Source organism: Trachypithecus francoisi, unplaced genomic scaffold (assembly GCF_009764315.1).
Source record: "Trachypithecus francoisi isolate TF-2019V2 unplaced genomic scaffold, Tfra_2.0 Lachesis_group13, whole genome shotgun sequence".
Lineage (NCBI taxonomy): Eukaryota > Metazoa > Chordata > Mammalia > Primates > Cercopithecidae > Trachypithecus > Trachypithecus francoisi.
Genome location: NW_022681458.1, coordinates 6,095,596 through 6,115,370, shown reverse-complemented (window position 1 = coordinate 6,115,370; position 19,775 = coordinate 6,095,596). Strand labels below are relative to the sequence as shown.

Genomic DNA, 19,775 nt, shown 5'->3' with positions numbered 1-19,775 from the left:
CAAATGATCCCTACACTGTGCCCAGCCTGAGGTTTCTTTCTTTAAAACATTATACCTTTAGGTGTTCCCTGTGTGTTTAGCGGTTAATTATCCAAAAGATGTAAGTGTAGCACACCTCCCTGTGTTCGTGTCGCGTTTGTTGAACTAATGGCACGTCTTTTAGCATTCGCCAGCATCACAGAGTGAAGTCCCGCACACACACAAGTGTTTTGAACGTACGCGTTGCCTGTGTACCTGGTTTTTCTTTTTTTTTTTATTTACGTTAGACTTTCTGTTTGGCTCTTTTTCCCTTGCAGGGCATGCTGTTGAAGCGAAGTGGCAAATCGTTGAATAAAGAGTGGAAAAAGAAATATGTCACCCTGTGTGACAATGGCGTGCTGACCTATCACCCCAGTTTACATGTGAGTATGGCCCCCTCGGAGCAATTAACAGCTGCAGACCTCAACTAAACACCGTAGGGAAGGGGGACCTACCAGCAGCCCAGCCTCTTGTCTCTGTTTGAAGTGAAAGTTCGTATTTGGTCTCCTGCTCAACTGTGAGATAAATAACACTGTCCCTCACACTCCACTAGACCATATGTCTTTCTCTCTCTTCCCCTCCCTGCCAGTCAATCTGTGGCTTTCCAGTTCTACAAAGAATTACAATAAAAGGCACAGATGAAGTAAAATTTTAGATGAGAGTAAAAAGACAGGGGCAAGAAGAAAAGAGAAAGGAGAGAAGAGTGATGTATCTGAAAATCGAGAATGAAGGAAACAATCACAATTGAACCCAGGATTTAGCTTTGAAAAGCTGTGAACAAAAATCGGAAGTTAAGTGCAATTCATGACTCAGCTTTTACTGTCAGATAACACATTCCAGTTCATTAGGCAAAAGAAACTTTTCTCTTTGTGTTATATGTAAGTTTGTATTATATATAAGTTTGTTATACTGGTGGTGTGTAAGATAGATTTATAAACAAAATTAACTTTATTCTTGGGGAAGAAATGCAGACATTCTACCCATTGATAAAATACAAAAAATGCAGACATTCTACCCTTGATAAAATTTAAAGTTGGGATGTTAATTCTAGTTTCATAGCAATACATTCCAAAACTCTTACTTAATGTAGAGAAATGTGTAGATTAGAATATATGGTGGAAGTCAGTCCTTCTATTCCATTGTCCCTCAGTATCTATGGGGAATGGGTTCTGGGATCTGCCTCGGATACCAAAATCCATGATGCTCGAGTCCCTTGTATAAAATAGCATAGTATCTGCGTATAACCTGAGCGCATCCTCCTCTATACTTTTAAGACATCTCTAGATTACTTATAATATGTAATAGAATGTAAATTATCTGTAAATCGTTGCTATACTGTTGTTTTTTATTTGTATAATTTTTCATTGTTGTATTAGTTATTTTTCACTGTTTTTTTTTTTTCCTTTGATTTTTTTTCTTTCTGTTTTTTTTTTTTTTGAGAGGAATCTTGCTGTGTCTCCCAGGCTGGAGTGCAGTGGTGTGATCCTGGCTCACTGCAACCTCTCTCTCCTGGATTCAAGCGATTCTCCTGCCTCAGCCTCCCAAATAGCTGGAATTACAGGTGCCTGCCACCACACCCAGCTAAATTTTTTTGTACTTTTAGTAGAGGCGTGGTTTCACCACGTTGGCCAGGCTGGTCTCAAACTCCTGACCTCAAGAAATCTGCCTGTGTCGGCCTCCCAAAATGCTGGGATTACAGGTATGAGCTACCACACCTGGCCGTCTTTTGAATATTTTTAATCCACAATTGATTGAATCTGCACATTCAGAATCCACAGATACAAAGGACAACTTTCTATCACTGTGTCAGGCTAGTGGTAATAGTAGCAGCAGCAGCAGTATTTTTTGTAGTTTTTGGTAGAGATTGGGTCTCCCTATGTTGCCCAGGCTAGTTTTGAATTCTTGGCCTCAAGCAGTCTGCCTAACCTCGCCTTCCCAATGTGCTAGGATTACAGTCATGAGCCATGACACCCAGCTAAGCTATTAATTTTTAAAAATTGGAAATGCTTTATAAAATGACACAGTTATTGATGAGAAGTTAGAAAAAGCATATTGAAGAAAATTAATATTATTCCTAAAATACCACCTAGGGAACCTGACTTAACATTTTAGGGTGCATACTCCCAGCTCTTTTCTATGTATATATGCCTTTTCCTTCCACAAACACGTGGCCATTGTGTATACACTGCCCACAGCCTGCCTTCCTCACTAACGGTAGATATTTTCATGTCAAGAAATGTACTTGTACACCACCATTTTTAATGATTATATAATATTCCACTGTGTGGATCTGCCTTCCTTGATCCCACGGTATCTGAAAAATGAACCTTCTCAAATAAATTTAGTTTCAGTTTTTCACTATCATAAAGAACTCTAACCAGCATTCCTCTGTTTATCTCTCTGTCCCCTTGTCCATTTGCCTTGCCTAGGATAAATTCCTAGCAGTCGGCTTCCTGCGTTGAAGAGTTACGTGTGCTTTCATGGTTTTGGTGTATGTTGTCAAATTCCCAGAAAAGTTGTATTAGTTTGTCTCATCTGGCCCTTTCTCTGCCCTCTCAAGAACATTTACCTTCAGAAAGAATAGCTTTTCCTAATATGATAGGTAGCACATAGTAACCTTGATGCCGAATTCACTTGCTGGCCTGAGTTGCCCTTGTCTCCTCATCTTTTAGCAGTAGCTACACCTTTCAGAACCAGGCAGCAAAGCAGGTGTTCCATCAGCATCTCTGGTTTCTGTGGTTACTGAGAGCACCTCCCATGCATTACTATTCAGTGGGGTTCAAGATATGGATAAGGATAGATTCTTACATAGATATTCTTTATTGTAGTAAGGAAATTCCTTTGTGCTCAGTGACCCACTAGTTTAGTTTTGGAATATAGTCATACTGGTTCTCCAGGGGGCCCTCAAATCAGAGAGATGTAATACCTGTCCCATGAGGCCCACCTGGGACCAGGTTGGCATCTCTCCAGGACCACCCCATCTAGGTCTCCAGTTCTGCAGGTCTCCGCTGCACACCCAGCTTCCATCCATCAGAACAACAGCAACGCACCGGGTCTTCCCTCGTTCTCTCTGCAAAGTTGCTCCATCAGCAGCGGTGGGGCTGCCCTGTTGCTGGCTTAGCTCCTCCTATGGACCCTGTCAGAGAGCAGAGGTCTAACTATTGAACCAGTTGCTTTATGTAAGTTAGAGAAGTGCAATCAAAATATCATTCTTGGTAAGACTCACTGACCAGTAAAAAGTGAGAGCTGATGAATGATACATTTCCAGTCAACCTATGCTCACTGCTGAGCCCAGGCTCAGTGGAAGGGATGTTTGCTGATTCTTGCCAAGGGGCAGGTGTGGTAACAACGATATGTATCAGAAGATTCCCTTAGGAGGCCTAAAGCCTGTTTGCTTTTCATCCAACCTCTTGAGTATAGAATCACAACCAGTTCTTCAACAATTCTCCTATCCACAGGCTTTTTCTTGTCATGTCCCTCAGTGTTTGCCAATTCCATCCTTTGGCCTTCATTCATAAGTATGCGTGAATGTTATTGGAGTACAGAAGAGGCGCGCAGTGGGGCTTTGTTGTATAATTGTATAACAAGCAAGAGCCAATGTCATTTTCTTTCTTTTTTTTTTTTTTTTTTTTTTTTTTTGGTGAGACAGAGTCTCGCTCTGTCGCCCGGGCTGCAGTGCAGTGGCATGATCTCGGCTCACTGCAAGCTCTGCCTCCCGGGTTCACGCCATTCTCCTGCCTCAGCCTACAGAGTAGCTGGGACTACAGGCGCCCGCCAGCACACCCAGCTAATTTTTTGTATTTTCAGTAGAGACGAGGTTTCACTCTGTTAGCCAGGATGGTCTTGATCTCCTGACCTCGTGATCCACCTGCCTTGGCCTCACAAAGTGCTGGGATTACCGGCTTAAGCCACTGCGCCCGGCGAGGCAATGTCATTTTCAGATGCAATCCTGTTAATGCTAGTCTCCTTGGAACTGAAATTTTTTTTTTTTTTTTTTTTTTTTTTTTTTTTGAGGCGGAGTCTCGCTCTGTCGCCGGGACTGGAGTGCAGTGGCCGGATCTCAGCTCACTGCAAGCTCCGCCTCCCGGGTTCACACCATTCTCCTGCCTCAGCATCCCGAGTAGCTGGGACTACAGGCGCCTGCCACCTCGCCCGGCTAGATTTTGTATTTTTAGTAGAGACGGGGTTTCACCGTGTTAGCCAGGATGGTCTCGATCTCCTGACCTCGTGATCCGCCCGTCTCGGCCTCCCAAAGTGCTGGGATTACAGGCTTGAGGAACTGAAATTTTTGATGCAGTTACATAGTTCCCTAGGGGAGGGGCTTAATCCAGGAATGGATTTGAATCACTAGAGCCTGGTGAGATTGCATGACCTTCCATGTAATCCTTCACTGGTTTCATTTTCACAGCCAAGCATTGGATAAAATTGTGGAGAGGTAGTGACTTCCAGGTGTATTCTCTGACAGGTGCGTACGAGTCTGTTCTGTTGTGAGTTGTTAGGGGACATGCTGACCCACACCAGCTGAGTTAGTCTGGTGGTCTTGGTTCAAAATGGGAAGAGGCATTCAATGGGACATCCATGAGCCAAATCCAGATTTTCCTTAATAAGAAACTTGAGAATGTGCAAATGTGTTGCTAGTCCAAGTCCCAAAATTCTACACTGTGAGAGTGACCCCGTTATCTCAGTCTGGAAAATTTCAAAAGATTGTAGAACCAGATGATCTCAGTTAAACACAGACCACACTGTGACACCCACATCGTTGGTTATCTCCAGGATGTATTATGGCAGAAGGACTGTGAGAGTCCTTGGCCACATTCAGTGGTGGCATAAGTGGTGAAGTGCTGGGGAAGCTACCAAGATTGGTGGCGTTTGAGTTTCAGAGTCATTATTGTTGGTCCTGACTCTATTACTGACCACAGCGTGCAGTGGGGCCTCTCCCTGTTAACACCCTATTGTCTGAACATGGGAACCTGCTTCCTTTTCTCTCCTCTGGGATTCGGGCCTCTGCCAGCCTCTGTAGACCTATATCAAGTCATTAAAAGTAGATGTTAACCTGTCAGTGGACCAGAATAACTCCCTCTCTTACACTAGAGGAAAATGTTATCTGGTTTCTGAGAACACGGTTCTTATCCACCTTTTCTCTGAAAGGCAGATGGGGCCCAGGTTCCGCAGGAGCCCCCAGAGCAAAAGCCCCAGAGCAGGAGCCCCTGGAACAGGGGCCTGCGTTATTCTCGTGTAGCGCAGCCTATAGCCCGTTCTTTTCCACAGAGCCCAGGAAAAAAATCCCAGCCAAAGCATCAGATATTTTTAGATTTTTCTACAAAGATGTAAGCGAGTATCAATAGTGAGGTTGCTGTACCAGCTACTGGTGTATACCACTAACCTAAGAAGCCCAGGTAATTAGTGGACTAAAAAGGAAACTAGCATGCTTCTGGGGAGACGGGATTCTAATCAGCTAATACTTCTATTATGGGGTGGGGACTTGAGAGTACCAGGCCTGCAGTTGTATTAAATATGGCAGATTCAGACAGAGATGAGGTAGGGCCGTGCAGCAGCCCATCAACACCAGTGCTTGCCTGTGGTGGCGAGGCCCTCTTCCTTCCAGCACAAACATTTGTTTTCTTTCCATGTGTGTGCTGCTCGCAGTCCCCGTGAGGCTGGACCCTGGTGCCACCAGCAGCCTCCTTCCATTTGCTTATCATGTTAAATTCAGGGATCTGGGGAGAGGGTCTGGCATACAAGGAACGTTGGAGCAAGAGTAAACAACTGAGTCAAGTTTAAATTCTATAGGCCAATGTGGTTATGGGTGGGGGTGGGGGAGGGGGTAGTTCAACAGGATCTCAGGATTGTTTTTTCTTTAGGATCAAACCCAGAGGGTAGAATCGAGGGTCTTTACCAGCCTTGTCCTTTTCCCTCTGTGACACAGGGATGCTCAGGCATAGTGGCCGATGTCAGAGGACTGCCCATGTGGGATAGGAGGGTCTAGAAGGCTCAACTGCCCTCCTAGGGCTGCTCCACACGGCTCCTGCATTAGTCAACCAAATTGAATTCCCCATCAAGCTCCCCAACCGGTCCTCCCTAGACAAGACAGGCATGCAAGGGCCGAGTTGATAGACCAGCCTGGGCAACATGGAGAGACCCCATCTCTACAACAAATAAAAAAAAGAGCCAGGCATGGTAGAGCACACCTGTGGTCCCAGCTACTCAGGAGGCTGAGTCAGGAGGATCACTTGAGCCAGGAGGTCAGGGCTGCACAGTGAGCTGTGATCGTGCCACTGCACTCCAGCTTGGGCGACAGAACAAGACCCTGTCTTTAAAAAAAAAAAAAAAAAAAACGAGTTGATAGAGGCAGGTATAGCATTTGTTGCTGTCGGGTGGAGCGGCCACCCGCTACCCCAGTCTTCCCTGTGGCCGCCTCCGCTCCTGCAGGCTCCCGGCAGTGCCAGCATCCTCATACCTTTACTTGGGAAAGATGCCGCAGCAGTGGGGAACCCCGGCTTTCAGTTCCTTTGCACACTGTGGAAGCAGGAGACTGACCGTTTCCTAACCTGGCTAAAAACTCTGGATGAGGGTTTTTCAATGTCTCCATTAGATGCCCTTAGAAAAAGATCTCCCTGAAGAGGTGAGTTCGATTCCTGAGGTATCTGAACACGGTTTGCTTATTGCACAAGTGTCCACGGACATGTTTGTGTGAAAGATCGATCACCTGTGGACACGAACTTCAAGTATCAGTCCCAGACAGATGTTTTCCACACATCGGTGTGTTCTAAAATAGACCCAGCTCTTGGCCAGTCGGTCGGTGGCCGTGCTATGTGCTGAGCTTGTGGAATCTCAGCAGGATGACCTGTTCTTGGGAACTGTGGCTTCAGAACAAAGCAGCCAGTCATGAAACGGGGGGCACCTGGCATTGCAGGACACCGTGGGGCTGGTGTGAGGCTGAACATGTACCTGGAATGGGTCGGCTGCCTGGGAACCTCACAAATACTGATCCCCAGGAACTGCGTGTCTCCCTCAGAACGGGGGCAGCTTTCTACGTGCAGGGGATCCTGACAAGGGACTTCAGCTGGGTGGTGGCCCTGGGATGTCACTTTCCTTCCCACTGAATTGCTTCAGATTTCTCCTTCTGTCCTTGTCATCTCCCAGAATGACAAGAAAACCTTTCTCGGTTTGTTTGTTTTTTTGGGGGGTTTTTTGCCCTGAGCCCCCAGCTCAGTCCTTACAAAGATTGTTAGGAGACCAGCAATCCCTAGTTCCTTTGACACACAGCCCAGCCTCACTCTGCCCTTTACTTAGGACATCAGCTACATCTACATACCCTTCCTACACCACAGATGGAAGACGTGGAGGGAAATCTTTTTCCCCAGGTCTGTTTCCTGTTGTTGAAAACCGTAAAACTTTTTCTTAGGAGAGAACCTTTGTTTCTAAGCAGTGGAACAGAATTGCTGATGGAGTAGTCGGGTCATAGGATGTGATAATTTCCCTGGAAATCAGAGGGGAAAATAAGCAAAACATTGAGCCAACTCCGACTAAGAAAGCTCCCTGAAGGTTTATGCCGGTGATACCTCCAGGCCCCAGATGTGCTCAGCTTGGATTCTGTGAAGTCTTGACCCCAGCCATCACCCACAGCCACATCTCCCAGCCTCCTTCAGCTCTTCCCCAAAGCGTTAGGAGATGTTAGCACTGGCTGCCCCAGGACGATGGGGTCCCTGCACTTCTGTGCTTTGTAGGTTGAGAGAAGGCGGTATGGGCACAGGAGGAAGTGATGGTAGATTTCCACTGCAGTTATTTTATTTTATTTTTTTTTTAAGAGTCTTCCTCTGTCCCCCAGGCTGGAGTGCTGTGGCACAATCTCAGCTCACTGCAACCTCCAAGTTCAAGTGATTCTCCTGCCTCAGCCTCCCAAGTAGCTGGGATTATAGGCGTGCACCACCACACCTGGCTAATTTTTTGTTTTAGTAGAGATGAGGTTTCACCATGTTGCCCAAGCTGGTCTCAAACTCCTGACCTCAAGGGATCCACCTGCCTGAGCCTCCCAAAGTGCTGAGATTACAGGTGTGAGCCACTGCACCTGGCTGTGGTTATTCCTAAAGGCCAGTGGTAGGGCAGGATAACAAGGACAGCGCCAGAGTGGGGAGAGGTGAATGAACCTACAGCGTCCACATCATTGCTTCCCTGGCAGAGTATGTTCAGCCACTGGTTGACAGTAGGCGGGGGCTGCCCAGCCTGTCCAGGAGCGTCTGCGTAGCTTTCGGGTCACACAGAGGTGCCCTGCTGCGGACGCTCAGGTTACGTCTGTTCTAGTGGGTGCGTTTGAAGGTAGACATTGGGAACTGGCTGGAAGATGTCCATTTTGGAAACGTGGAGTACGAGTTCTTTGACTGGGTAGGAAGTTTTGATGACGTTGTCTTCAAACTTAATAATGTCTGTGAACGTAAATGTGAGCCTTGGGGAGCACCTCAAGAGAAAAATGGAGGCATGATGAGAAAGAGTCACTTCAGACTCTGAAGAGTGCGAGCTCTGAAACTTTCACCAAAAGCTCTTAGCAAACAAAAGCTAATGGAGTTAGTTGGATTTCTAAGGAAAACGCTGTCCTAAAGTTGAAGCTACTGGGGGTAAGACTAAAACGGGGGTTTAAAAAAAAAAAAGCTTCAGTTATTTCATCTTTCTTTCTCAAGATGCTATTATTAAATGAAACCTATAACCCAGTTTAGATAACACATAGAAAGCTCAACCAAATAATGAATGAAACTGCCTTAATGGGGTGACCAACTGCCCTGGTTTTCTGCAGGACTGAGGGATTCCCAGGGTGCCGGACTGCCTTAGCTAAAATCAGGGAAGTCCTGGGCAAGCTGGGACCTGGTCACACTTACTCTGGGACTGACCACCCTAACAACTCCTTTACCTCCACTTGGCATTTTGCAAAGATAACCCCAAATATGTGAATAAGACTGACACGGTCAAAGCAAGCACGCTGGCTGCTGCTGCTGCTCCGTGGTCTACATGTTTGTGTCTTTGAAAAATGGTATGTCTCCAGGACTTTTAAAAAGCCCTGACTGCTTAACTTTGTTGGGGGAAAATGAGTGTCTCAGGGTTTCAGACACTTCGCTGGATCGCAGTTGAGGTGGATCGAGGGCAGCCTGTTCTGAGACCCTGAGAGTCCCTTTCTGTGGATTTAAATGTGAGCCTTAGGGAGCACCTTGATAGAAAAATGGAGGCATAATGAGAAAGAACTTGGACCTCAGGGCTTCACAGTTTTCAGCGTGGCCACCTATTCATCTTCCGTGTCGCGAGCATGGCCATCGAGTGCATGGCTGCTATTCCTGCTGACAAAGATGTGTGCAGTGGGATGCCTAAGTGTACCTGGAAGGATGAGCTCAGTGGCCTCACGGTCAAGCCAAGGACTTCACGGTGCCTCTGTCCAGGAAAGCTCACCTGAGGTCTGATCCTGGCTCTCTGTGCTTCCTCAGGAGGTTGTTTGGCAGCTGTGAAACTCCTCCCCCCCGGGCCATACCTGGCTGACGTGCATGAACTGCTCAGACTTTTAAAAAACCTCCTTCTGGCCAGGTGCGGTGGATCACACCTGTAATCCCAGCACTTCGGGAGACTGAGGTGGTTGGATCACCTGAGGTCAAGAGTTCGAGACCAGCCTGGCCAATATGGTGAAACCCCATCTCTACGAAAAATATAAAAGCTATCCGGGTATGGTGGTGGGTGCCTGTAATCCCAGCTACTTGGGAGGCTGAGGCAGGAGAATTCCTTGAACCCAGGAGACGGAGGTTGCGGCGAGCCGACATGGTGCCACTGCACTCCAGCGTCAGCAACAGAGTGAGACTCCATCTCAGAAAAAAAAAAAAAAAAAAATCTCCTTCTTAGATTCCTTTCCATTCTGCATGTGCCCAGATTAAAACAGCTGTGGCTCTGTCATTTCTTCCTGACCTGCAATACTGGACTTTTCCTTCTTAAGTTTTCCTCCTTTAAAATTATTAAAGAGCTTTCCTTCTTTTCATTACTAGGCAGGTTAATTTCTAACTGAGTGGCTTGGACTCCCCTGCAACACACAAACCCTTTGATTCTGTGTGTCATCGAGATTTGGTTTTGTTTTTTCAAAGCCAGGGCGGCCAAACCTGGACTCTCTAAAATTGTCATCAGAAGGCAGATTTCAGAAAGTTTCTAGTTTCAAAATCAGACAGAAGACCCACTTCTTTACTGATATAAAGACAATAAAAAGATCCGTGATGATTCCTAAGTGGGTATTTTCCTCTAAAGAAATCATTCAAGAAAAAAAAAAAGATACCTATACCGTGAGAATGGCAGCTCGTGGCTGTGCTCAGTGCCTGTAATTGACTTTGTAAATACACGAATTCCTCACACGGGACTGCAGTATTTTACTTGGATTGAGGATTCACTAAGAATCTGTGATCCGTCTCTTCACCTACCTTCACATGTCTACTAGGGTGGACCTCGAACTTCTTGAGGTGGTGAATATTCATTTACACTCAGAGAAACTTTTCACTGATTTCCCCAGAACATTGAAACAATCAGAATAACTCCTGTTCAGGCTACTGGATTGACAAATGTGAAGGCCAGATTTTCAGATGTGAAGCTGGGATGACCAAAAAGACAGACCTCCCTTTCTTACTGAGAAGAGCGTATTCAGACATGTCAAGTCTATGGCACGCTGCTGCAGAAGGCGTGATTCATCTTAAGATCGAAAATTATTTCATCTTGCTTTCTTGGTCATAAGCCAAGGTGCCTGGAGCTGTCCTTTGGCCTTTCATGTGCTGTGTCTCTGGTGCGGATGTGCCATGTCTGTGGCGTGGGTGTGCTGTGTCTGTGGTGCAGGTGTGCTGTATCCATCATAAGAGAGTGCCGGTCTGTGGCATGGGTGTGGCATGTCCATCATAAGGGAGCGCCATGTCTGTGGTGAGGGTGTGCCACGTCCATGGTAAGGGTGCATTGTGTCTTTTGCACGGGTCTGCCATGTCCATCATAAGGGTGTGGCGTGTCTGTGGCATGGGTGTGGCGTGTCTGTGGTGCAGGTGTGCCGTGTCCATCATAAGGGAGCGCCGTGTCTGTGGCATGGGTGTGGCGTGTCTGTGGTGCAGGTGTGCCGTGTCCATCATAAGGGAGCGCCGTGTCTGTGGCATGGATGTGGCGTGTCTGTGGTGTGGGTGTGCCGTGTCCATCATAAGGGAGCACCGTGTCTGTGGCATGTGTGTGGCGTGTCTGTGGTGAGGATGTGCCTTGTCCATCATGAGGGTACACTGTGTCCATCATACAGTTGTGCCTTCATGGCCCTCCCTGGTTCCCAGGCCGCATCTAGTGTGTCATTGTCTCTGGTGAGAATGGCCTTTTCTGCCCCATCTAGTGTACATCATTGAGGAGGAGAGCTGTGTTCCCCGCAGTCTGCCCAGGGGTTGTCATGTGAGTGGCACATAGGTATTGCTTAGGATGCACTGGTCACAGTGACTTGAGTGCTGCCACAATGAAGCTTCCAATCATGTGACTCCTTCAGCATCTTTGTTCCTGAACTGCCTGGACTCCAACCCTCAACATTGGCAATCCTGGCTCTGCTCTACAGATTGTGGTGTGATTGAGCTAACAATACTCACCACGTCATACAACATGGACTCCCTAAGCTGACATAGGGTGGGGGGAGAACACACACTCACACACGTCCTCACACGACACTATTACAAATGCTGCAAAATCTGAAAACCTCACTGGAATCCAAAAGCCAATCCATTTAGAGGTATATGAGGAGATTATACAGATATTAAAGAACAAAGATCTGGAACTCTATGACAACAAACCAACATTGCTGTTCTAGCCTGAGCTGTCTGTTTTAGGCAGATGGGAGTGGTTTCATACACAATATGAACCGCAACCGGTGTTTCTGCAAGTTTCTAAGACTGGCAGGAGTCAGCTCGGGGGAAGCAGGAAGAATCCTCAGCTGGTTGGCTGTTCTTGGGACTAAAGCAATAATCCCCATTGAACGGAGCTTACACTCACATCCTTGAGTCTTTGAATGTTCTTCAGTTCCCTGGGAACAGCCAGAGTCCAGCTTTCCGCACGGATTGCTTTCACAGGGACACCTGGCCCTTCAGGCCAGTGCTGTGAATGTCACCTTGGCAACCTTGATGTGTAGATATTGCCTGCTTCAAGTCATACTGCAGCCCTGCCTCTTTCCAAGATAGGATTTGAGGCAGTTTCCAACAGACAATTGATGTGAAAATGTATTGTGAACACACGCATAGGACCATACGTACATCATACACTCACACTCACACATACAATACACACATACATACACGTGCGTATATACACACACACACACACAGCTATGGGCACAACTTCATTTCAACTTCTTTTATGTAGATTGTGAAGTAAAGGTGTTGGATCTTTGTGGTTTGCAAATCTAAATTACCTCCTTCCTTCTTAAGATTTCTTCCCCTCCTCCATTCTAAAGTGAGAGTCAGCTCCTTTCTTAGCTAATCCTCTGGTGTGCAGGTCAAAGGAACACCGAACTGGGAATCAGACATCGTTTCCGGTCCTGCCATTTCCCCACCCACCTCCATGTTGGTTCCAACATGGCTTTGTGGAGTCCTGGGACTCAGGCACAGTGTGAGAATCACTGAGCCTCTCAAGGTCAATTATGCAGTGACTGCTTTGCTAGCTCTTCTTCTTCCACCCATAACCTCGGCCTCCGTTTTCTCTTCCTCCTGGGAATTCATCCAGAATGGCGCCAGAAGTCACATGAGATGATCTTGCAGACCATACTCCCCTGAGTGTGCATCTTGCGTTTTTGCTCAGTTCAACTAGCGCAGTGGCCTGCTCATGAAGTTTCTAAAACCTGTTGGCTGTACGAAGAACAGCGATTACTCCTCAACTGCTTTTAACCTTCACCTTGTCATTCTAATCATATTTTTGTTTATTTCCCTCCTTTGAGTTATTTTCTGTATTTCGACGATGGAGATAGATCCCTGCTCCCCCTTGGATGATGTCTGTGCCCCTGCTCTTGCCCCAGCTTGCCTCCTCAGACTCTCCTCTCACCCCCTTCCTGCTCTATCGCTGTCTTTGTTTGCTTTTAGTTTCTCATACTTGCCATGTTTTCTGGCAATCCTGGCTTATATGCTGCCTCCTCTTGGGAGTTTCCCCCCACTCAGCCTATTTGAGCACCCGTGCTGTGTGTGGTCTCACATTACTCTAGAGGGCCGTCTCTCTGATTCTCCCACAAGACTGGAAGCTCCTTGAGGCAAGGATGTGTATGTCACCAATGTATCTCTAACATCTGGAACACTGGCTTGTTGGATGGATGGGTGGGTGGGTGGATGGATGGATGGATGGATGGATGGATGGATGGATAGATAGATGGATAGATGGGGGCACAATTAGCCCATATGCTTAACCTTTCCTTAAATCTGTAGGACTAGAGTTCCTGAAACCTCGTGGAAGGAATCCACCATGCAACGCTTTTAGGAAGCAGAAATATGTCTCAGCCATATTCTGGCTCCATTTGCTGCAACTTAGAGAAGGATCTCGATGGTGGGAGAAAAGCTTCAGGATTTTGTTAGTTGTTTTTTTTTTTTCATTTTAATTGTAAAATACATACAACATTTGCCATCTTAACCATTTTAAGTATACGATTCAATAGTACTATGTATGTTCATGTCGTTGGGCAATCAACCTCCAGAACTTTTCCATCTTACAAAACAAACTATGTTACCCATAAACACAAATTCCCATCCCCACTCCTCTCAGCCCCTGGCAACCAGCATCTAGTTTCTGTCTCTATGAATTTGTCTGCTCTAGGAACCTCATATAAATGAAGTCATAACACTGTCTGTCTTTTTATGACTGGCTTGTTGCATTTAACATTATGTCCTCAAGGTTCTTCCAGTTGTAATGTGTGTCAGAATTTTCTTCCCGTTTGAGGCTGAGTAATATTCCGTCATATGTACACACCACGTTGTGTTTGTCCATGGATGGACACTTGCTTCCACCTCTTGGCCATTGTGAACAATGCTGCTAGGAATGGGAGCATACAGATAACTCTTCAGAGCTTGGGTTTTAAATGTAAAAACTGTAACATGGGAAAGCTACAGAGTATGGCTGAATGTTAAACCTGCCCAACCTTGCCAGCACGCTGGTCGTAGGACATTTGTGGGCTCAGTCCTCACCGCAGTGAACTGTGCAGGCTTCGTAACCTGCATGGTGGTCTGGAAGCCGTGTGATAAGAAAACCACCTAGCAGTGACGTGGTCACGTGGGCCCCCCGGAGTTTGCCAAGCACCTAGGTGACCTGGGAAGGAGCTTTGTCATTCACGTGACCTGTTTGAAAGATTATGGTCTGTTGTTTCTCCCGTATAGCAACAGTTCCAAAGCCAAGGTATTAGACCACCATAAGAGTAGAAATATTTTCAGGGCATATTGACAACTTTTGTTGGAAACGGAGCCTACCAAAAAACTCACTACTGTTACACAAACACGAAAAGGATTCTTTATCAAAGTCTATTTCTGTCTAAGGAATTCTTTATTTTATATACCCCCAGGGTTTGGAAATGTTTGCGATTTAAAAATAAAAGGGCCGAAAGCTGTCCTCACGACATTTCATCCTTGATGTTGTTGACACGCGGTGAATGGAAGTAGGGTGAGACTGGACAAAATAAAGTCCTCTTATTTTTTTCTTTTCTGTTTTTTTGTTTGTTTTTTGTTTTATTTGGTTTTATTTGTTTTTTTTGAGACAAAGTCTCGCTCTGTTGCCCAGGCTGGAGTGCAGTGATGTTATCTCAGCTCACTGCAAGCTCCGCCTCCGGGGTTCAAGCAATTCCACCATGCCCTGCTAATTTTTATATTTTTGGTAGGGACAGGGTTTTGCCCTGTTGGCTAGGCTGGTCTCGAATACCTGACCTCAACTGATCCACCCACCTCGGCCTCCCAAAGTGCTGGGGTTACAGGCGTGAACCCCCGTGCCTGACCAAGTCCTCATATTTCTAAAAATTAAACCACTAAATAGCGTAGATGCTATCTAACCTATTTTCAGCACTGAAAAATTCTGCCTTCTTGCATTTCCAGATAAAACGAAAAAATAGAGCATGTGTGTGTTTCTATAAATAGCAGATTTAACAGTGTGGCTGGAGGGTTTGAGTCTCTAAGCTTCCAGTGGAATCCAAGAGACATTGTCCTACCAGTATACAGCGTGATATGTCAGATCGTCTCTGGCTGTCCTTTGTACCCTATTGATAAACATTTTGTTTTCCATTTTTGGCCTTTTAGTGTTACTCATAGAGGCCAAAAATTCTTACGCAAAGTAAATAAATCCAATCACTCTGGTTTCCTCAGCAACAGTAAGTCACAGCCGAGGACTCAGTGGGAGAGGATGACTGTGGGGGGTCATGAGGAATGTTCTTTTACTTCTAAGAAATTGAATTTCATTATTATATTTTATAAATATTTTCTTACTTGGCGCCTAACCTGATTGCGAGCTTGTTGCTGAGGTCTTGGAAGGTAGGGAGGGGTGGGGCTGGAGAGGCCTGTTTCTTCTCAGGTGTGCCTGTGGCCCCAAATGGAAACCAATCAAGGTGCGATTTATGTTCATTAAGTGCTTGTCAAAACTGAAAAATTTTCTAATCAACAGCAATCTAGCTGCAGCCCCCTCCATGGCTGGGAGGACCGCCTCTGCCGCATCGGCTATTTGCCTGTTACAACTCTAGGCTAAAAATCCGCTGATGATTACATTAGGCTAAGCTGCGAAGTAAATGAACCATGTCTTATTTAGGTGCCACTAGCTTCAGAGTAGTCCTGCCCCGCAGGGCACTTGATAGCGTTTTATGGCTTTAAAATTAGTGTAGCTTCCCATTTGCTGCAGGGTGCTACATGTTATGCCTTTGAACTCAATAAGCAAAGGGAACGGGGCCTTTTGTTCCCCCCCCCCCTTTTTTTTCCCCTTGCATTTTAGCAATTTTGTTTTGCATCTTTTCCAGACGGCATTTTGCAATAAAAATGTCTGACTATCATATACAGGCCGCCCCCACTTAAAAAAAAAAAAAAAAAAGGGTGGGGGAAGAGAAAGAAGAAAAAGCAGAAAATGTCATGCGTTTGTAGAGGACAGGTTTTCTGTGTTTCCCCCCCGTGCTGCAAAGTGAAAAATGGCTTTTGCAGGTCAACCCTAATGACTTATCATGTCAGAATTGCTACCTCAAGTGGGAGCAACACCTTTAGCTCAAGAAATTGCCCCATAAAGTCAGAGAGAAAATATTTCAGTATTTTTATTGGACAAGAGTGGTAAGAGCTAACATTTATTGAGGGCTTTGGCGCTGTGTTAAACACTTCAATATCATCTCAGTGAACCCTCACAACAGTATCATGAAGCAAGAACTGTTTTTAAAGATGTGGACATGGGGACTCTGAGTGGCTGAATGACATGCCCTACGTGTGCAACTCGGAAGACAGTGGAGGCGCTCTGAGTTCGAGGCTTATTCCCTGACCAAGAGAAAGTGGACTTTGGTCTTCCGAAGACTTCTTTAGGAAATCAGACAAGTGTGGTTATCAGTGAATTACCTGATTCATTTGAGTGGAATCTAATACAAGGTGCTGTGAACTCCCTTGGTAGGCGTTATGTTTAGGAAAACAGAGTAATTCCTGGGAAAAATACAATTAGGAGAGTTCTAAATAGGCCTAGGTGGAAAGTTTAAAAATTGGAAGTACTTAGCATTTGTCATGGGGAAAAACCGAAGTGGGAGTTTCTCCATGTTACCTTGGGTCTGATGGCAGAAGACACAATGTAGCAATCGATACTCACTTCAGAGGACAGATGTATATGCTCTGCTGTCTTAAAACTCTACTTTTTGGCCAGGTGCAGTGGCTCACCCCTGTAATCCCAGCACTTTGGGAGGCCGAGGCAGGTGGATCACTTGAGGTCAGGCGTTCAAGACCAGCCTAGCTAACATGGAGAAACGCCGTCTCTACTAAAAATACAAAAATTAGCCAGGCATGGTGGCGGGCACCTGTAATCCCAGCTACTCGGGAGGCTGAGGCAGGAGAATTGCTTGAACCCAGGAGGCAGAGGTTGCAGTGAACCGAGATCATGCCATTGCACTGCAGCCTGAGCAACAAGAGCAAAACTCTGTCTAAAAATATATATATAGATATCTATAGATAGATATCGATAGATATCTATATATATATACTATCTGTTTTAGCTGCACATTTCAGCAAATTCATCCAAAGAAATCTGAAGTTTTAAAGAGACCCAGACAGGCACTATCACCATGGTGAACATTTCCATATAACAAAATTTCTAGGATCTGCTGATCCAGTTGTTTCAAGCCATATTCAAATATTAAAATACTAGGACAGCAAAGGAATGGTGCTGGCTCCTTGAAGTTCATTGTAGTGAGAGGCCTACAGCGACTGTGTAGAGACAGGCAGCTGTTTTCATGTCCGAGGCATTCATTGTACAGGCTAGGTTTGAATAGGCGTGGATTACAACTGCATAATACTCACTTTAACCTAGAATGAGAAAAATCTTTCCCGCAGTGTAAACCTCAATATAGTAGGGGAGTCAAGACAGATACAAGCAAGAGGTGTATTCATAATTTGATTTGGAATTTTCTGCTTTTTGATTTGTATTAGAATAACTTACCCCTTTGGGCTGGTGTACTTGAGCCCACACATGTTGGACGCTGGCCTCTGCAGCACATGGAGCAGGAAAGTTTGCTTTTGCTGTCATGTAGGGATTCTCCATTGTACAAGAAGCTGCCACCACTGGTCCCCAACAAGGCATCACAACCTTCTCTTTTACCATGTGTAGTGTAACGAACCAGACCCAGTAAAGGATTTACTAAGTAAGAATATTCCACACATACTCTTCCTTACCTCCATGATGGAGTGATAGACTGATTTCATCTTGATAGTCCGGGTCAGTCACTCCAGCCAACACTGTAACTTCCTTGTTAGCCTCTTGACTTTGAGGTAGGAGGAGCCCAAAGTGGCCAGGTGACAATCTTCCAGTTTAATGGAATTGTTATTGTGTCTCCTGGTGGCAGCATTTCTCCCTCTGGAACTGAGACCCCTAGGCCAGCAGAATATAATGTTGCGGGAACAGGAAGCAAAAATTTAGCTAGTGGGTCACTAGGGTGACGGTGAGTGGTGCCACTTCCATTTATGCCCCTCAATTCCTGGACCCGTGAATGCTGGCAATGGGAAAAACAGTACCATATATTGGACACTGATTCAGAGCATACACGGCCTTCTGGAGAACTTTGTCCCAGCCCTGCAAAGGATTGTCACCTAGTTGGCATTGTAATTATGACTTTAAAAGGCCATTCCACCCTTCTGTCAATCCAGCTGCTTCAGGATGATGGGGAACATGGTAAGACCAGTGACTTCCATAAGCATGAGCCGTTTGCCTCTATCCGTGCTACACATCGATTGGCCAGGTGCCTTCTTCCCGCCATGGCTGCTGGTCACTCTCATGTACTTGCAAGCATGGATCAAGTAGTCTTTAGGAAGGCGGTTCTGAAAGAGAAACACTGGAATGCTGTTGGCTGTCTTCCGAAACAAAATTATTTCTCATGGGATTTTTCCTTTTGAAGTTGCTTCCTACCTTGCTATTGTGAGTATGATCCTTTGGAGAGAAGAGAAATTGTCTTCAAACTTTGAGTTCTGTGATTTGAAGGGATGTGGCCAGAAGAGTTTTCGTAGTTTTACAATATTTTCACAGTATTTTTAGGAACATGACTTTGGTCTGCACCTGTGACTACGTACGAGGCTATTGTTTATTATTCATGAATGTGGGACGTGAACATTTGCTTGATCTTTTTGAATGGGTGGTCCTATATGTGTCTTTATGATTAGTTTCCTTTGAAAATAATATTAAACGGAGTTTGGGAATAGCAGTGGACTTTACAATGGCTTCTCTTCCGTACTTTTTTTTTTTGAGACAGAGTCTCGCCCTATTGCCCAGGCTGGAGTGCAGTGGTGCGATCTCGGCTCACTGCAAGCTCCGCCTCCCGGTTCATGCCATTCTCCTGCCTCAGCCTCCCGAGTAGATGGGACTACAGGCGCCCACCACCTTGCCCGGCTAGTTTTTTGTATTTTTTGGTAGAGACGGGGTTTCACTGTGTTAGCCAGGCTGGTCTCGACCTCCTGACCTCGTGATCCGCCTGTCTCTGCCTCCCAAAGTACTGGGATTACAGGCTTGAGCCACCGCGCCCGGCCCTTTTTTTTTTTTTAAGCCCAGAAGTGAGGCTCTTTAAAGATAGAACTTAACAAATTACTGCTTCCTTTTGACGCTGGATATTCATGATGTGCAGTAAAAATAGGAAATAATGAGTCGTTCTTTTCTTCCAGGAGAAGGAGGAACAAACAAATGTGAAAACATTTACAGTATCTTTCCACAGTCCAACCCTTTCCTCTTCCCGGGTTGTGTACATAAAAGCATACACATGGAGCCAATGGCTGCTTTGCAGATACAGAGCTAGACTAGTGGTTCTCAAGACTTTGGACTCAGGACCCCTTTATCTTTTTAAGAAGTATGAGCCAGGCATGGTGGCTCACGCCTGTAATCCCAACACTTTGGGAGGCCAAGGCGGGTGGGTCACCTGAAGTCAGAACTTGGAGACTAGTCTGGCCAACATGGTGAAATCCCATCTCTGCTAAAACTACAGAAATTATCTGAGCTTAGGAACGTGCCTGTAGTTCCAGCTACTCGGGAGGCTGAGGCAGCAGAATCGCTTGAACCCAGGAGGCAGAAAT

General features: G+C 45.8%; 1 protein-coding gene across 8 annotated transcripts in view; it reads left to right on the top strand.

Moving 5' to 3' along the window:
• Positions 1-19,775, top strand: part of AGAP1 (ArfGAP with GTPase domain, ankyrin repeat and PH domain 1) — a 637,917-nt gene that overhangs the window by 388,374 nt on the left and 229,768 nt on the right. For all 8 annotated transcript variants that reach the window (XM_033229802.1, XM_033229800.1, XM_033229801.1 and 5 more), the window contains one exon: positions 297-401. In XM_033229802.1, coding sequence (XP_033085693.1) covers positions 297-401 — 105 coding nt within the window. The remainder of the gene's footprint in view (positions 1-296; positions 402-19,775) is intronic.